This window comes from Mercenaria mercenaria, chromosome 15 (genome assembly GCF_021730395.1).
Source record: "Mercenaria mercenaria strain notata chromosome 15, MADL_Memer_1, whole genome shotgun sequence".
NCBI lineage: Eukaryota > Metazoa > Mollusca > Bivalvia > Venerida > Veneridae > Mercenaria > Mercenaria mercenaria.
Genome location: NC_069375.1, coordinates 19,043,403 through 19,063,220, shown reverse-complemented (window position 1 = coordinate 19,063,220; position 19,818 = coordinate 19,043,403). Strand labels below are relative to the sequence as shown.

At 34.2% G+C, this 19,818-nt stretch overlaps 1 protein-coding gene across 6 annotated transcripts in view; it reads left to right on the top strand.

Moving 5' to 3' along the window:
* LOC128548944 (mucin-2-like) overlaps nucleotides 1-19,818 on the top strand; it is a 58,512-nt gene that overhangs the window by 23,611 nt on the left and 15,083 nt on the right. For 4 of the 6 annotated variants that reach the window (XM_053524699.1, XM_053524698.1, XM_053524695.1 and 1 more), the window contains exons 10-16: nucleotides 4,383-4,604; nucleotides 8,525-8,668; nucleotides 10,247-10,366; nucleotides 10,944-11,012; nucleotides 15,938-16,087; nucleotides 17,530-17,646; nucleotides 19,671-19,730. In XM_053524699.1, coding sequence (XP_053380674.1) covers nucleotides 4,383-4,604; nucleotides 8,525-8,668; nucleotides 10,247-10,366; nucleotides 10,944-11,012; nucleotides 15,938-16,087; nucleotides 17,530-17,646; nucleotides 19,671-19,730 — 882 coding nt within the window. The remainder of the gene's footprint in view (nucleotides 1-4,382; nucleotides 4,605-8,524; nucleotides 8,669-10,246; nucleotides 10,367-10,943; nucleotides 11,013-15,937; nucleotides 16,088-17,529; nucleotides 17,647-19,670; nucleotides 19,731-19,818) is intronic. The other 2 variants (XM_053524700.1, XM_053524697.1) reach the window with 1 other exon arrangement.

Here is a 19,818-nt window from a genome sequence, read left to right as displayed (position 1 = left end):
CTTGCCTTGGTAACACCTCCTCCCCCTCCAAGCCCCCCCCCCCCCCCCCCAATTTTTTTTCTCATTCCTTTTTTATTTCTTTTCAAACCTCCCATGAATATTTATCAACATGCAAAGTTGTACCATTCTCTCACCTCACTCCTTCACCCAGTCATGCGTCATGCTCACCGCCCCGATCATGCATTCTTCCCCACCCCCCATTTTTTTCATTTTTAGTTTTCCATCAATATTTATAATCAATATTTATAATCAACATGTTAAGTTTTGTACCCTCCCCCCCCCCCCCCCTCCCCCTTCCCACTCCAAAAAAAAAACATTCATTTTCTGTTAATTTGATTTTGACTGTTATTTGCTTCTTTGTAATATTCTGAACTTTTTGCTGGATATATATTTTTTTGCCGTTCCTCACCACAGACCTTTTCGGCGGGGGATACCAATTCATCGAATTTGCTTGTTGATTTTGTTTCGTTTATACTTATAACCGTTTCACGGGTTTGAAATGGTGGTAATTTAGATACACAAATATAAAAAAGGGGGCAGTGAAAATTCAGTGATGACGCAAAGAAATAATTTTTTGTCTTTGACAAAATAAATTATTTAGTATGTAGGCTTCGTCCATATATCAAAGAATTTCCCCGCTTTCCCTTAATGCATGCATGCAATTTTATAAATTTTCTTACAATGTGCGAATTGATACTATCAGTCGATCTGCGGCGATTTGTTGCTATTCTAACATGCAGTAAGCATCATTAATTACGTTTGTTTAATTTTGAAAACAAGATGACCAATTATGTGCACAGCTCCCCCAATGCTGTGATAAACTTATACTTGTGGGAAGTTTAAATAACATCTTAATAGGCGGGACCCTAATTATCTACTTGTCCGTATGTTTTTCCTGATGACCTAAATGCATATGAATGGTCATAAAACAGATATAGATAACATTTCGTGCGCTCTAGATAAGGTGTCGAACGCTCGAATTAAGATGTCGTGCGCACGAAATAATATGTCTTGCCCTCGAAATAAGATTTCGTGTACACGAGATAAGATGTCGAACGCACGAGATAAGATGTAGTATGCTCGATATAAGATGTCGTGGGCCCGAGATAATATGTCGTGCGCTCGAGATAAGATGTCATGCACACGAGATTAGATGTCAAATCAAGAAAAAAATACCCGAGTCAGGATTCGAACCAGGCCTCCCGCGGCAATAAATACATTTCTACTGTCTTTACCAATATACCACGGAGGAATATGTATTTAACGATCGTTTAATATAGATATGTATAATTAAGGCAGTTTACTTCGAGTAAAGTGTCACAGCCGCTTTTCATAATCAATGTAAAATTAGTAAAACAATAAATTATGCTTGTCTAGAACAAATAGTCTGTCAGTAATTAAGTTTCAAAGCTTTCTTAAGAAATATAGCAATAATTTCCTGATACCTAAACTTTTTCTCTTTTTTTTTCATTGTCGCGCGATCTGAAGGCCAGTGCCTTTCAAGTTGATATCTAACCACCAAATAGTTAATTCAAAGTGGCGCATAGTATATCGTGAAAAAGTAGCTATTTACGTGAATTTTATGCCTGATTTCTCTTGCGCACAGGCAATATTACCTAGAGGATCTATATAATTATTTGATCTACATATAGTCATATTTTGGATGACAATTACAACAGTTTTGTGACAAAAGGCGAATTGTGAGGAAACATCTCAGCAGGTTTAGTTGTATTTACAATTGATATATATATATAAAGGTTTACAAATACGTTTGTGACGAAACGAATTTCAACTTTGTATTTACTTCCTTTTAGATAAGAAAATGACGCATTTGGTTTAAACAATTAGCAGTAAAATATGCAAGAAATGGACGAATGCAGTGTAAAGATATGGCCATGAAATGTTTCGACACAGACATTCAGCGACAGAATTAGTAATGAAATATTATCTAAACATCAGTTTCCAAGGGATAAAAATCAAAAGCCTATGCAAATAAATATTCGAATTTTGTTTACCTAAATAAACTAGCATTGAGATAATTTTAAGAAGCGTTAATGCTAGCGCTTTACAATTATTCCTTAAGATTAATTATTTAACATTCTTTGTCCCCTGCCCTTTTCGAAGAAAAAGAGTGACATAGAAATAGTCTGCGTCTTTCCGTCCGCCTGTCCGTCCGTCACACTTCGTGTCCTTACATGACTCTGCCATTCATGAAGGGGTTTTAAAATAACTTTGCATAAATGTTCCTCATAATGAGATGATGCGTCATGCACAAGAACCAGACCTCCAGCTGTCTAAGGTCAAGGTCACAATAAGAGGTCAAATGTTAACAGGGCCTGTTTTGTGTCCGGTCCTTAACTCTGCCATTAATCAAGGGATTTTGAAATTACTTGACACAAATGTTCCCCATAATAAGATGACGAGTCATGCGCAAAAGCCAGGCCCTAGCTTTAATGTCAATGTCACACTTTTAGGTTAAAGGTTAACATGGTCTGTTTCTTGTCCGATCCATAACTCTGCCATTCATGAAGGGATTTTGAAGTAACTTGGCACAAAGTTTTCCTATAATGAGTTGATGTGTCGTGCGCAAGACCCAGACCCCTAGCTCTAAAGTCAAGGTCACACTAAGAAGCCAAAGCTTAACATCGTCTGTTTCTTGTCCAGTCCATAACTCTGCCATAGATCAAGGGGTTTTAAAATCACTTGGCACAAATGTTCCCCATAATAAGAACATGTTTTATGTGCAAAACTCAGACCCTAAGCTCCAAGATCGCATTTGTTATTTGTTTTGTCTTGGTCTGTAACTTTTTTTGTATCGGTGTATATTTGTATAAATTGGCATAAATATTCACCATTACAAGACTTGTGTCATGTGCAAAGGTCAAGGTCAAAGACACATTAAATTGCCTCCCTTTTATAGGATTAAATACAATACATGTATTTTTATATAAGTTTTTCCACAAGTTAAAAATTGAAAATATGTTTTATGTAAGATAATTGATATTGATAGACATGAAAAGCTATTAACAATTGTGGACTTGTAGAATGCAAACCCAGGCACAAGTTATAACTTAATAGTATATATAGTAAATGCAGCATTATTGTTGTTGCAATACATTGGTGCAGCTCTGCAATGACCAACAGTAGAATAAACCTTTTCTGGAGTGTAATTTAAGAACAAGTTTTAAGTACCATATAAGTGTCATGCATTTCATTTGTTTCTTAATTACCTCCCTTTAATATGATAAAATGTTACATTTTTATTTATTTACTTTACCAATTTAAATCACATTAAATCTTTAAAATACAGATTTTAGCATTTGAAAGCAATCACCAAATATAGATTTCCAAACATTATCATATTACTTAGGAGATATTGTATTGGCATGCAATATATTTTGTGAAAAATTTCCCTAGGCGTGAGACGTTGGTAACTCTGTTACAAATTGTAACGCTTATATTGTCACTATTTTGTCGGCGTCTCACAAACTTCTAACCCTCGGCTTTTATACGAAACACTTTTCTTTGACATCATAAGATAACCTTACAAAACTTTTGTCAAAGTTATGTCAAAAGGCAAAATCCAACTATAATTAAACTATTATTATTTTGCTAGGTTGCGTTCTTTTTTTCCAATAGACTTTCCCGCAGATTTCATTTACAGCAGTCTTAGAGTGCTGTTTTTGTGGCGGCTGTAAAAAGTCTCCCCGTACTTGGAATCAATAATGACATATATATAAAAGGGAATTGTAATTTTGCTATAATAGAATTCCGCCTAAGATGGTGCTAGGGAGCGTGATTGCTATTTCACATTTCATTTTCCCTCACGATAACACCACGTCAAACTGAGTCTGCTGTTTCTTTTTGCTTGGTTGCATTGTACGCTTCCAAGGGACCTTCTCTCGGATGTTATTACATATAGAAGATTTCTGAGATACTATATGCTCAAAGGCTTTTTAACTTTTCATAAACCTTTGGCATTCTGAGTTACATATCTCTCTAGATGTGTTTGTCAAAATTACTTCCCTTTTGTACACATGTTTGCATAGATGCTTCAAAACTAAAAATAAGTCGTCGGCATCAAATAAGTAGCTTGTATCCGATTAAACAGAAAGAAATATTTACATTTTACATTCATTCGCTTTTGTTGTTACTTATTTAAAAATAACACTTACTGTAAAAGTTTCACATGGATAAGGGATAAACTGTATACAGTATCTCTTGTAGTAAAGATCATAGAGCACGACACATATATTAGTGATAAATCTAAATGTTTTAACATTTTATATATGTCTATATACTAATGCAAACAATTGCATAAGATAAATGATGCTAACGAATGTTTGATTTACCTTTGTCTGGTGTCCTGTTAATTAAATCAGCAACACAGAAGCCAAATATATCCATATCGTCTACAACGACAAAGGCAATAACACCGACAACAACACTAGCATCAACAACTGCAGAAACAACAACAACAGAGGTTATTTGTGAAGACATTGACCCAGATTGTGATGTTTATGGTATAGATTACATCTGTAAAGGAGCATACGAGGACTGGGCGAAACAACATTGTGCAAAATATTGCAGTTTCTGCGGAACAAGTAAGAGTTCGGTTTTTCTCCAGCTATGAGCAAACGCTTTGTAGATAGTTCACCCAAAATACATTTTATAACAGTTATGATGTTTTTATGCTGGTATCTTTAGAACACAGGTATAAGTGTTATAAAGCAATATAAATATTAAGCAAGAGCTTCTATTCAGAACTCGCTATTCTAGTTTTAGATATTGTAATTCAATTCATGTTTGCATTGTAGCCTGCTAGTTTCTGTGCAATTACTCCCGAAAGTGGCTTGAACACCTGTAAACACGTGGCATAATATCACGATAAATATAGATACATGGCTTGTAATATAGTTATCTTGTATCGTAGAAACAATTGTACCTACTGCTTTTAACTTGACATATTTTCTATTTTTACTTGAATTTATCTTTTTACTTTTCAAGTACCTTTAGTAGTGGGGTAACCCTTTTTGGGGCATCAAGAAAAACAACAAAATTTTAATAGTGGGCAAATGTCATAACTTTAAAAGAAAATATAAATTTACAAAACAAAAGTAAATATAGAAAAGGGGGTAAGATTAATATTGTTTCACCATAGACCCTCGAAACACTTAGTATCAGAATGAACCTTTTGCTTATCTACTCAAAGTCAACTTGCTTTGTGTGAAATGTTTAAAAATGTTAATAATTGATATTGTTAGACTTTTTCTCGATGTTAGTGATTTCGCACATGAATTAGTACGGAAAGAAGCACGATATTTCTAGGTGAACTAGAACCGCTCATTTATGCCATCTGAATAGTTTCATCAGAAAATGACACATTTCAAAATTTACTGGTGAAACGCTTCAGAACAAACTTTCTGACGTTTGTATTTCTTTGTCAATATCTACGACTATCATTTTTGTTCTAGTGTTTCATTTCTACAAGTACAGCTCAGTTATTACGTCTTTTTAGATTGTTTCCAATTTAGAAACATAAGATTCATTGCATATTTTGTCTCATTTTGAAGCATTTTAGATCTGAAGTATATACTCTCCTTTATTTAGACAACACCGCTAATAACGCTTGATTTTTCTTGCCTTATAGGATAGATGACAATGTATGACAAGAACACAAACGATGGGCCACCGCTTGGAGCCTCTCTGCTACCGTTGTTGCTTGTTACGGTGCAAGTTGCTATTATAAACATACCATTTTAACCAAACGAAATTCTATTAAGAATGTGTACACACGTTCAACTATTTGAAGTGTTAGTACATAGTTTAGCTATTGCGCAACAAAATTCATATTTTGACAAAACAGAGACATAATGCTAGCACTCAACATATTTCTTGTCAATATAACATATATTTTTATGGCTTTCATGTCTGTCATGACTATAATTCTGCCTGATTTTCTGTCAATGTTAATTCTTTTGTATTAAGAAGGATTATCATAGCACGCAGAAAAGGCAATCGCTTTAAAAGATAGTACAGAGGATAAAGAAATCAAAGGTAAAATATACTTCACTGATAAGAATCTCTGCGGAGCTTCAGGTATATTATTGTAACGTAAACATGGAAAAAGCATGCCCATAGTAAAACAAACGAATGTTAAATAATCCCCGTTTTTTATTGATTTATTCAATTTTACTCAATACACGAGTGGTGTTGAACTTGACATTGCCTTGAAAAGTCTAACTTATTTTGTGGTGACATTCAAGAACAATGGGCACAGGTAAACAAGTCTTTACGATAAAGAACCATAAAGGAACGTCTTCAACTGTTCTATTTTAGTAAAAGATAAGCCAAAATATGACTTTCTTTTAGAAAATATGAGGTTAGAAAAAATTCATTCTTTTAAGGAAAGCTGAGGGAAATGTCATAATAAAATTGTTTGACTGTATTCAGTTTAATTATGGGTAAACGTTTTTCATAATAATGTAATTGAAAGAAGGATTTTATTTTTTTACATACATTGTAATTCGCAATTAAATGTAATGTGCAAAAAAGAGACACATTAGGAAAATTTGTTTTCTTTTCTTCTATTTTATATAAAACCCCTATCTTGACAAAATCAATCAGACCTTAATATTTCTCTCTGTCTACAAAGCCAGTATCATGTTGTTTTTTTTTCAACCTGTTCTTATCTGACTTCTACATTATTGGAAGTATAGAATAGATTGTATTCTCCAACAAATGATTGTCTTCTCAGATGTCAGTCAGTATTGATAAAAAAAAATTGCCCGAAAATCAAAATTCATTTGGTGCAATGGTTTGATTCATTTGTTTTATATTTTTGCAGACACTAGTAAAGTTTTAACAAACGTTCTGAGTTTCAAATCATTAGCACTTTTTCTTTTAAGCAATGATTTATGAATTTAAGAAATGATTTTTTCGGTGTTCATGCGAAATGAACAACAAATTTCATTTTATTTATTTACATTGTATTTCCTTTCCATTTGTAAACAAGATTATATTATAAATTGCACACATTTTGTATCATTTATCATTAAAATCAGCTTCCCGACCATTCTGTTCACCAGACGTTACAACCGCGACGTCGCCTAAGGAACGTTCTCCCTGGCTATATGCGGAAATCGTCAAAACAGCGGCTCGTTATCACTAAGCTGCGTTGACGTAACTTCCGCGCATTGACTAATGCTGTTTATACGAAATTAACGTCATAATTTTCAATGGAAAGGAATAGGGCGAATGTAATTATTAACAGTTAACTTTCACTTCTTCGTCTTTGGCATCGTATCACCATTTCCCTCACCCATCCCACGAAAGAAAAACAAAACAAAACAAAAAAAGCCCTACATGTTAGTCAAATGTTATACCGCTTTATTTGTAGAGACTAACAAGATAAGAACAGTTTGTTTCAATATGTTCCGCTTAAATTGTCCTCTGTAATCATAAACTTATCTGCTAGGTTACGTAGTTCAGATATAGTACTTTCCTTCAGACAAAATATTGTATATGTATAGTTATAGGATGTGTTTGTAATAACTAGATTTCGGACATGGATATGTTTGTGTTTTGTATGATATTAAAAATATTTGGTAATTTGTTCTTTTATGATATATGTTATTTCTTGCGTTAATTATATACATTTTAACGTAATACTGCTCAGAATTAGTTTAAGCAACCCAGATGGTTACTCTGAGTATCACGTTCAAATCACAGTATTTCTGCTTTCCTTGTTGAGATCAAAATTATGGGTATAAACATTAATGGTCGCAAAATACTCAAAAGATTCTGCTTATCAAATTTGTGTTTAAAAAGCTTGAGAGAATACTTAAAACTTCCGGAGTAATAAGGTAAGAATTATCTGTCGTTTATGATATAACAAATTTTCTTAATGTGACACGTTTCCTTGTTCAATTTAAGTTTATTTCATTTCTCACTATCTTTATCGAAATTCCGTCGCTTGAAAATCGAATTTACCTATCGTGATAAAAATGTCAAAATGATCCATTAATCAGTTTCCAAGTGATAACTCGCACACTATTGTGTGACTGTGAATTGATAAAACTCAAATTTAGATGGTTTCGCTAGCAAGTACTCGTAAACAAACCCCTTTTACAGTTCTCCTAACAGATGATATTTACAATGCATTTAAGCTGATTATATTACAGTAAAATGTATTGTTCAACCACGTATTTGCACACTAAAGTACCAATTTTCAAGCGTCATCTAGCTAAATCCTTATACAAACAATACTATGTGGCAATTTGTTTCATACAGATGTATTGATATAGGAGTTCCAGGGTTCGGAATAGTATGCTTATATTCTTTTTATAGCTTATATAAGGGATATACCATTTTGGCTTGTTAACAAAATACAGAACATGACTGATCGTTGTATTTTCAAAGTATAAAGAAACCCTTAAATAAGCATTTTCAAATATATAGCACTTCTTTCCATCAGATCTTTTATGTAGAAAGTGAGCATGAATAACTATTTTTAAAATTTCAGCAACAGTAAGAACGACACAGTCGGTTAGTGTATGTGAAGATTTGGACACAGATTGTGCGGATTACGGTCACGATTACATATGTACAGGGGATTATATACCGTGGTCCAAAATACACTGTAAGAAATACTGTGGCTTCTGTCCAGGTGAGAACTTCCCCAACTCCCCTTTTTGAAATTCATGTCAAATGTAAGATATTGTAAATGTAGCGCTTTTGCAATGGAAGCTAGAACGAAGTTGTTCTTCAATTTTTCAAATTTCGTTTAGAACGTTTCTATTTTTACCATATATTTCACTCTTGTTCAGGCCACCAGAGTATATTTAAGAAATAATACATCCATGCTGTGATTTGTCATTGAATAAGATAGTACGAGTTCAGATTCAAAGGTATTAAATCAGTAGGGCGCAGCCCGAGTGATATAATAATACGCATCTGAACGACAATGATTTTATTCAAGATACATTACTGATTGAGATATATTATTCCGATTTCTTATATGTAGGATTGGGGCCTCCGTGGCCGACTGGTTAAGGTCGCTGACTTCAAATCACTTGCCCCTCATCGATGTGGGTTCGAGCCTCACTCGGGGCGTTGAATTCTTCATATGAGGAAGCCATTCAGCTGGCTTACGGAAGGTCGGTGGTTCTACCCAGGTACCCGCTCGTGATGAAATAATGCACGGAGGGGCACCTGGTGCCTCCACAATCAAAGCTGGGAAGTCGCCATATGACCTGTAATTGTGTTGGTGCGACGTTAAACCCAGCAAAATAAAATAAATAAATACTTGTAGAATTATTTTCTTTATCCTTGACGAAATACACCAAAGTATACTTGTTTCGTGTGGTTTTCTTTTCCAGCGCGCCGCTTTGACATTTGACGCTATTGCGTAATAATTCTGACGGACTCACTTTCGGTCTCCATTTCTTAATCAGAAAAGAAATCGGTGCATGTTCAAATAAAGAATTAAATGCCATTTTTGTGCGTTTAGACGTATATAAAACACATCAGGATTTCTTGAAATCCATGAATCGCATTTATGCGGAGTACATACGTTTTTGGTTCTAAAGGTTTGCTTTTTATATTTTTATACACGAGCATTTTTGTGTTTTACATGCCATGCCTTTTTGTTTCCATTACGTGTGTTAGAGATTCACCTGGAGGGGATTACTTTTATTTACACTGTCCCGTGTCTTTGGAACATGGTGGGGGTAAGAGTGAGGTTGGGTGCGCACCATAAACCGGTTTAAGCTCCCCAGTGGTGTTTTTGCCACTGACCGTTCCAAGGCGGTGCCCCACTGTGTTTCTTTGTTTGTTCGTTTTGTCCTCTTGTGTAGGCTGTGTGTGTGTGCGCGTGTATGTGTGTGTTTTCCTTTGTTTGTTCGTTTTGTCCTCGTGTGTTGGCTTTGTGTGTGTGCACGTGTATGTGTATATGTGTGTGTTTGTGGTGTGCACGTCTGCGTGCTGTAGGTTTCGTTTTGGGGAGGCTGCGATTTTGGTACGTGGCATTCCCTGTTTGATATTTGTCTTTGTTTTTATCTTACTATGCAAAACATACAGTTAATCTATATATCAAAAGATAAACAATAAATACTGATAATTTCAGGGTTCGTTCTGTAAATCAGCCAAGTATGCATTCTCAGTATGTGATTTAGATACGGAAAGCTCTATTTCCCCTTTTCCGTCCTTCCAGAAGGTTTTATTGAGCGTTTTAAATGTATTACAGTCACCATCTGCGTAGATAAAGACACAGACTGTGCTGATTATGGGCATGACTACATCTGCCAGGGTGATTATATTCCGTGGTCAATGCTCCACTGTCAAAAGTATTGCGGCTTTTGTAATGGTTAGTTCAGTCATTTACAATAGTTATTTATGGCAAATTTGACCCAAAACGTATATTTGAAAATGTGAAAAATACTTTGATGATATTTATGTAACATATAATTAAAATGTTCAGGTGTATAAACAGTACTGTGTCTTAGATGTACACAACCAATAAATACTGGATGGTTTTAAATGCATGCGTGCTATGTATGCAATGTAACTCTACAAGCACAGATAGTTTTTTACGTACATAGACTCAAATTTAGATTGATTTGATGAGAATTTTAAAGTTATTATATAAAATAGACTATTTTAGTGATAGATGCGCATTGAATGTAATTAACGCAAACATTTAGGACTTCATCTGTACTAGAGAACCTGAAGCAAACATAAATGTAGCTAAGTAACTAATACCTCTTATAAAGCATCTACTGCTTCAAATTGAGACACAAGTGTGTAGATATGCGCTCAATATATCTGCTGTAGCATTCAGTATGTTAACATACCAAATATATAGAAATGCAAAATATACGCCTGATACAGCATTTGATGTTATGAAATGGTTAATTATGAGTGATAATTTATGATTATTATAGATGGAACCGCATCAACTACAACACAAGTTACTACTACTGCACCAACTACTCTACCGGCGACTACCAAAGGTAAGGCAGATGTGTTTGCCAGATAATAATGAAGTAAAGCAGAGGCTTACATGTTGTGTAACATATGAGCCGTGCCATGAGAAAACCAACATAGTGGGTTTGCGACCAGCATGGATCCAGACCAGCCTGCGCATCCGCGCAGTCTGGTCAGGCTCCGTGCTGTTCGCTTTTAAAGCCTATTGGAATTGGAGAAACTGTTTGTGAACAGCATGGATCCTGACCAGACTGCGCGGATGCGCAGGCTGGTCTGGATCCATGCTGGTCGCAAACCCACTACGTTGGTTTTCTCATGGCGCGGCTCATATATATTATAATAGCAGATACTTTGTAATGTATAAAATCAGAAAAAAAGACGCTGAAGAGTAATACATTATATTTCAATCGTACTTAATTACCTATACAAAATTTTCAAAGAGTAAACGTTAAAACCATAAATTCTTTCACGGTACTGAAACAAATGCTTTGGTTCATTTTCTAAGAAGTAAAGGGATTTGTATATTATTTAGACTTTTACGAATATATGCGTGTACCAGTTTTGTAAAAATGTTACATTTGGCTCTATGTTAGCACTTGTTGTTATATTTTCTGATCCTTTTGGATCATGGAGTATATTTAAGTTTACTGTAGCTCTAATAGAATTCCACTTAAGCCGTTGCAAGGCGGCATGACGAGTGTCACACATCTTATGGGTAGACTCAGTCAAACAGAGTCTGCTTTTATTGTGCTTGGCTGCGTTATGTTCTTCCCGAAGTGTCTATTATATTGGGCATCTATGCAGTTCGTTAGCATTCTTCACTCTTGTTGCTTAACAAGCCTGTAGGGGCTCCCTTTAAATAACACAAAAGAATAAATTGTAAAGAATATTCATAAATGTTTAGCTCTGAATGTATTTTGTATCCAAATCATTCTTGATCAAGCATTTTCGTTGCAAACGTTTAATTCCAGCAATTTCTGTCGCAAATGTCTTTTTGATGGCATACAATCAGCCCTAACGATTTCATCTAGTTTGAGGTTGTTTCAAAGTTTGAATTTTGTTCGTTCCCTAAATTTAACATCTTTTGACTGTTTCATCTTAGTTTATTTCAGTCGGTTTTGACACAATTCACAGTACATTTCTGGTAGAATATTTTCGGTTGGAGTTTTTGTTATTGATTTGTGGCCATGAACGTCTAAATATTGTTGAAGTCTTCATGACACTTGATGGGAAGCACACTCTGACATCTACTGTCCTGTTTTAATCGACATTTTAATAACACTTAGATCTTTCGAATCATTATCAAATAATGGTTTGATGGTCGGCATACCCTTTTGGTATTATAACTTGTGTTTCATTGTCATTAGGAATCAAACGAGCTTTATTGTGTATCTCAACAATTGGGTAGTAGCTTTAGAATTTTGATACTAAAGCTATGGTCAATAAAAATGCTTCTCTAATCATACAGTTAAAGAGTCTTTGTATTGACCGACATTTTGTTTGAAGTTGACAAAGATTATTACAACACTGTAGTATGCACAAATTAGTACGTTTCTATGTTTAAGGTCAAGGACGCGATGATTCAAAATAATCATAAGGAGTGTACCTCTTATAGGACCGTAATTATGGCTCCATAGCCTCAGATCCCCTTCCTAAATCCCAGTTTGTTTAGTTCTGCCAATTGTTTTCTCGTTTGGGGCAAACCCTTTACTTTATCTGGGGACCAAACGCCGCTCTTCATGGAATTACACGCCTCAACACGTGTATCATTGAAGGTTCCATGTTCACCGCCGTTTGAATACATCTGCGGATGTCTCTAAATTGCTTTTTGTACTTTTAGCATGTGTAAATGTTGAGTTCTGCTCAACCCGGGCCTAGAGGGTGTGGACGGTAGCATGCATTTCCACTACCGTCCATGAACAGGCTCAATCAAACCGAGCCTGCAACATTTTCGTTTCTGTCGTGTTGAGCGACCTGTGAAGTTTCCACTTTTCTATTTCATTTCAATTTTATAGAAAAAAAGTTTGCTAAGTTTAATGTGTGCGAAGGCAGGTAAAAGATATCCAATTCTAAATTGCGAGCTTAAAATGAATGCTGTTTTCTGAACATTGACTACTATTTTAGCATGTTGTAGTCTAATATCTCAATGTCTGATATTGTATAAGCAATTGACCAATGTATGAACAAAGCGCTGGGTTTACTGTATGGTCTACTTTGAAAAGTTTCCCGAATGTTTAATTTTTGAATATAATACAATAACATTTATACTATACAGTATGTTAAATAACTCTGAAAGCGGTGATATAAAATCTTTTAATAAAAAAATCTTTAATTAGGTTTACATTCATGTCGATGGGAGAATATTTCTTGGTTGATATTTGTCATGTTGGACGTCAAAATATTTTAACGTTTCATTTGATCTTAACTTGTTGAGGATTAGAAACAAATCTCTCTCGAAAAATAAATCAAATTTTTTCATGGGATAGAATGGTACGCAGGGAAACAATTTTGTGACCATAAAACGATATATTTCCCAAAATTTTCAAAGAGTTCATTAAATGATATACAACTTATATCTAAATCTTCGACACTAAAACCGCAATTTGTCAAAACCACTAATACGTTTCTGGTGAATCAAAAAAGTAAGTTTTATACATGCTGCAGGAATAGCATAACATGTTACTACAAATATCTTAGCTGGAATACATTTACTGTATTTTTTGTTCCAACTTTTCAAAGGAAAATCTATAAAGATAGTTAAACATAATTGAGAACAGTCTCTCGTATATAGACAAGAAGAAACAAGTATCTGTATTCAAGCTAAATTTACTTATGGACTACGTAATGTAATCGAGTTTTCTTTTGTGTTCAATGCAGCGTATGTATTGCTCCTTGTTCTGTGGTGAATTACACTGTGTAGTTTTGGTGCATGCCTTGCTTTGTTGTATGTGGTGCAGTGCACTGCTTTAATGTATGCATTACTAATTGTTTTATGGTGTAGTGCACTGCGTTTATTTATAAATTGTTTCATTGTTCTATAGTATGGAGCACTGTTTGGGTATATACGTTGCTTCATTGTTTTATATTGTATTACACTGCTATAGTGTATGCATTGCTTCATTGTTCTAGGGTGAAGTACACTGCTTTGCTGAATGCATTGCTTCATTGTTCTGTGGAGTAATATACCGCTTCAGTGTACACATCACGCCATTTTTCTATGGTGTAGTTCACTGCACTGGTGTATGTATTACTTCATTGTTCTGTGGTGAAATGTACTGCTTTAGTGTACACATCACGTCATATTCCAGGTTAAAGTACACTGGTGTATGTATTACTTCATTTTTCTTAAATGGGTCTTTGATATCGAATCATTACTGCTTTAGTGTACACATCACGTCATTTTTCTATGGTGTAGTTCACTGCACTGGTGTATGTATTACTTCGTTTTTCTGTGGTTTAATGTATTGCTATAGTGCACACACCACGTCATTTTTCTACGGTGTATTGCACTACACTGGTGTATGCATTACTTCATTGTTCTATCGTGTAATGCAGAGCTGTGCAACAGACAACATTTTAATCGGTTCTTCGTTTTACAACATCTGGCACTTTCAAACCATCTCGGCTTTTGTATGTCGTCGCTGGTTTTTGTGTTGTGTTGTACGTCACACATACAAAAACTAGGTAATGGGGGAAGACCCAGGGTCCCCCTAAAGCATTGTTTTTAGGCAGGGGCGGGTAAATTGGTTGGTCCACCGACTTTCCATATGCCAACGGGATAGTTCCTTCATCCAAAGCGATGTTTCGAACACACATCGGTAAGAGGCAAATGATTCGATATCAAAGACCCTAACAGCTCGACCGCAGGGGCCGCTGTTGGCTATGTCTAAATTCACTTATGGATGCAGTATACAGTTTTTCAAACTGATCACGATATAGTTTGCTGTCAATTTCATCTAATTTGGCTTTTCATTTTATTCAATCTGTTGGCTGTTTGGCCTTTAATTTCATTTATTTTCTAAATGTTTGTTCCTAGACTTTTGATAATTGTTTATCTTGAGATATATGCTACTTTATTTATATATCAGCCTGACCCTTAACAGGGCAGTATCTCCAGATTTGTTATGAATGTTTAGATTAAATATACATTACTTTTAGCTTTCTGTGCTTTTTTTGACACATGACTTTTAAAAGGTCATATAGGTTTTGTTTTGTTATCTTTCGTGTAGTGACTTAGTTACACTATTACTTGTTTTGGTGTGTGTAAACTTATTAGCCGTGAATTTATAATATATATAATTTTTATTGTAGTTAAGCATGTCAAATCTATGATGTTGTTCACTAAAAATGTATATTCTTATTGAAACAAAAACAAATATTTCCAGAACTTTATCTTTCTTCAAAACGAAGGTAATCTTGATGCTTTATTTATATTGCTTAAAATGTATATATAAATATGGAGTCGAATCATTCCTTATATATACAATTAAATGTCGATATCTCGAAGTCGCTTTTCTCGAAATTCCGGCTATCTCGCAACCATCTTTACGTCTCGTCTTAAAAACTAGTACACAAAATATCATTACAAGTCGAATTTCGGTTATCTCATAGTTAAACGCTTGATCCCTTGGAAATCGAGATACTGAGTTTCAACTATATTTTCATATACCGCTTACCTAAATAACTATAATAGCTTTATAAAACATGGGAGTGCTCTCACATCATGCAAAAATCATACATTCTTGATCATATATGCAACGGTACAATCGGACAAAATGTTTCACTTCTAACACAATACAGTTGTAGTGAAGAAGACAGAAAACCAGGTCTTCTGTTTCCTGATTCAAAGTAATAACAAAAGTAAGGTTTTTCTTCGGACCCATGGTAGCAGAAATACAGAAGAATTCAAAGGCTTATATTTATCATAAATTATTCTTTTCCATTAAAACAGCTCCTGCAGTAACTACCGCGACCTTGACAACTTCTCACTGTTTTGACCTTGACACAGACTGCGCTGATTATGGAAACGACTATATTTGCAAAGGAGTTTACATTGCATGGTCTGAAATACATTGTAACAAAACTTGCAACTTTTGCCACGGTACTTATTTAATGTTCAAGCAATATGTGCTGTAGACCAAACTTAGATATAGAACTTTTTTGTATAAGTATGTTTAAGGGCTTCCGAAAATATACTAGAGGCGATATGAAATATGATGTTACGTGTATATTATTAAGGGTGACAATGTATGTACATTGTATGCCTGGAACGAGGAAATACTGTTATTACTCCTCTACCGATATATCTCTGGAAAAACAGAGATCAGTCCTTATGTCGGCCTCTCCGTCACAAAAATAGATCTCTTGATGATTTTAAAATACTTAATTTAGTGATCCCTGGTGAATGGACAGGACTTAGGTTACCGTTAAATATATGTTACTACAACAGTATGATTAATTAATACAAACAGATGCTCCTTCAGTAGTTTTTAAAATACAGGAGTCTTTCACCTTCATGGAACCTTTGTGCATAGGTAAAGAGCAATATTGAGAAAATGAACATTAGCTATTTTTGCAAGTGGGTCTGTCCGTCAGTCCGTTCATCTCTTAGTTTCAAAATGTAATCTTGTAAATTGTAAAATCGGCCATTCTATTAAATGTGATCTCTTAAAATCTACAGTTCTGTCGATCTGAAAATTTATACATTGCTTAACAAGCGTAAATTCTATCGATTTTGCCATCAGTTTATGATTTCGGGTCATAAGGCGATAACTGTTAACCTTTTGACACACCAGAGGACATTATATGTGTGGTAGGTGTGTATTTACTTTACCATATTTCAATATTTCAAACGAGGTAGTAGCCAAGTGAGGTGAAATAATTACGTTGCCATTAACTGGGCGATATAGAAAGTAAATACACTTAAAACTTTAAACATATTCTGTGTCTTAGTATAAAAGAAACCGCTTTATCAACACTTCCAGTAGTTTACTGGTAGAAATCACCTGTCGTCTAACTGTAAGACACAGGCAGGGATTTTTAGAACGGACAAGGATACTCTATAGACATACATTTGTTTATCCTAAAATGCAAAGCCTGCTATTGTTCTTAAATGCGAGAATTTTTCATGAAACAGAATTTAAAGGTCGCATAATGTCATTATGAAAGTATGCAGGTTCATTAATTTTGTCACAATATCACAGAAAGTGTTTTAATACTACAAAGATGACAAAAAAAAAAAGGTTTCTGTAATACCTTTGATGGTAAAAACTATTTTTTAACAATTTAGCAATAAGTTGGCACATATGTGTTGCTAAGGTAATATTCTTGTTTCATTAATTGTTTGTTAAGCAATCTATACTATGATTAAAGTGGTCAGACTTTAAATAAATGTAATAGTTGCACTGTAACGTGGCAAATCTGACAGCACACCAAGTTATTCGCTTTGTTGTTGTTATTATTGAGCTGATTTATTTATTTAACACCCATTGATCGATTTTGCATACATGCTGCAAACATATGTCTTATTTTAAACATAAACAGATCAATGTCATGATCAAGATAGCGATTGTGCGGACTATGGATTTGATTACATTTGTAAAGGAGACAATATCCCTTGGTCTAAACTCCACTGTGCAAAGTATTGTAATTTGTGTTCAGGTAATACGAATATTATATCAGTGTCTTTTTATTTTTCAAAGAATGCTACATAAATAGGAAAAGCTTAAGTTCATGTTTTTCATATTTTCAAACCCTGTACCATCTGACAATACCTGACGAATGTTACAATTAACACACTAGAAGTTAAAGGTGAAATTATAAGTATTTCCCTCTCTGTACAAAATTAACATGAACATGCTTCTCTGTTCAAACTAGATGTGAACAAATTAAAGCAATCTGTTTATACCCAAAATGTAAAATAAACTGTTTCCGTTTACAACTTTATCTTTCATATAACTTGATTGTACTTGTTGGAATATCTTTCCAGTACAGTTTCTGCCTTTTGAGGGCCTACCTTGCTCTGTATGCCTCTGGCTGTGGTTCCTGTGCACTGTGCTTCTGAAAAATCCCTGACCGTTTAATTTGAAATAGAAACGAATTGATACAACCCATTGCTGCTATCATTTGAAGAAGTAAAAAAGTATTAAAATGTATTTGTGTTAAAGCGATTATTCATTCCGTCAGTCACGGTAAACTTTTTAGAAACATTTGGCAAGGTCTTTACTCCAGCTTAATTTATCAGGATAAATGTTTTAGATGCAGCAATGTAGACTGCTATGTCATATACAGTGTCCACTACGACAAGAGGTAAAAACTGATGATACCTAGTGCGACAGAAAAGAATAAAAACAATTGCATATAAATTGTACACGCTTAATTGCTATATATTCTAAAAAGGATTGAATCAGCAAAGAAAAATTAATTGAATCTTAAAACTGAATCACATTACGCTATAAGATATGTACAAGTCATCAGAGATAAGCAAGCATTTAGGCGTCGATTTTAACTTTCTTTCATACTGCTTGAATCTTGCAAATAACATATGCCTATTCGCTGTATGCAGATATTACTACTTGATGTTTTACACGCCAGCTACATTCAGATACAAATAATATAAAACCATTTCTAAAATTTTCAAAACTATATTCGCTTATGGTTGAAGTAACAAAATGATATTTAAGCGCTTTGAATGGTCTGGTTCAATGAATGCATATTGCAATGATTTGTCTTTGTAAATCCACTGCTTAATTGTTTCAGGATTTAGCACACTTCCTTGCATAATTGTGAAATTGGCGATAACAAGCTTTTTGGAAAATGTGTTGACTTCATGTTGAAAGTAGTTTGTTTCAGAGATTTCGTCCATAGTGTAACACGTTCCTGTTGGCGATTGGTATAGCTCATTTGAACAATTCGCTTTTTCCCGTTTGGTCAATTACCAATGGTGTAGCTTTCTTCTTACTGACAGAGCTATAAATTTCGTGGACACTGGCATTTCCCAAACATTTTTTAATTGTGTATCTTCCGAAAAAAAAAGATTTATCTTGGTTGTTGCATTGCTTTTATGTTGCTTTCTATAATTGGCCACATACTCCATGTTGTTAATTTAACTTATACATGACATATTGTTTCAATTATGTTGTCTTCTCATTCATAGCAAGTTTCTTTACAAAAAAACATTAAAAAATTAACAAAAAGTCAATTGTTTATGTGTATAAACAATACTGTGTGTTAGATTTAAAAAAGTACACACATGAGATATGTTTAGCTAAGCACAGCATAAATGTATACTATCAATAAAGACTGGAAGTTTTTAAAGAATGACATTTAAGTGTGAATGTAACTCCTCAAACTTTAGTTTTACATATACAGAGTCAAGTTAAATTCAGTTGATTAGGATATTTAAAGTAAGCATCTAATATTTAACTATTTTAATGAAAGATGCGCATTGGATATCTTAAACCTACAATATTTAGGACTACATATGGACTAGATACTAAATAGCAAACATAAATGTAGCCATTAATACCTCTTATAAAGCATCTACTGCTTCAATTTTAATCACATGAAATGTGTAGATATGTGCTCAATATATACTAACATACAAGTTACATAGAAATGCAGTCCATACACCTGATAGAGCATTTAGTACATGTATACTAAATAATAAGTTATGACTATTATAGATGGTACCACATCGCATACAGCACCAGTTACCACTACCACAAAGCCAACGACTACCAAAGGTAAGACAGACAGGTTAGCCAAATAATATTAATGTTTGTTTAAAGATATGGCTTACATGTTGTGAAAATATATATCATAGTTTGCTAG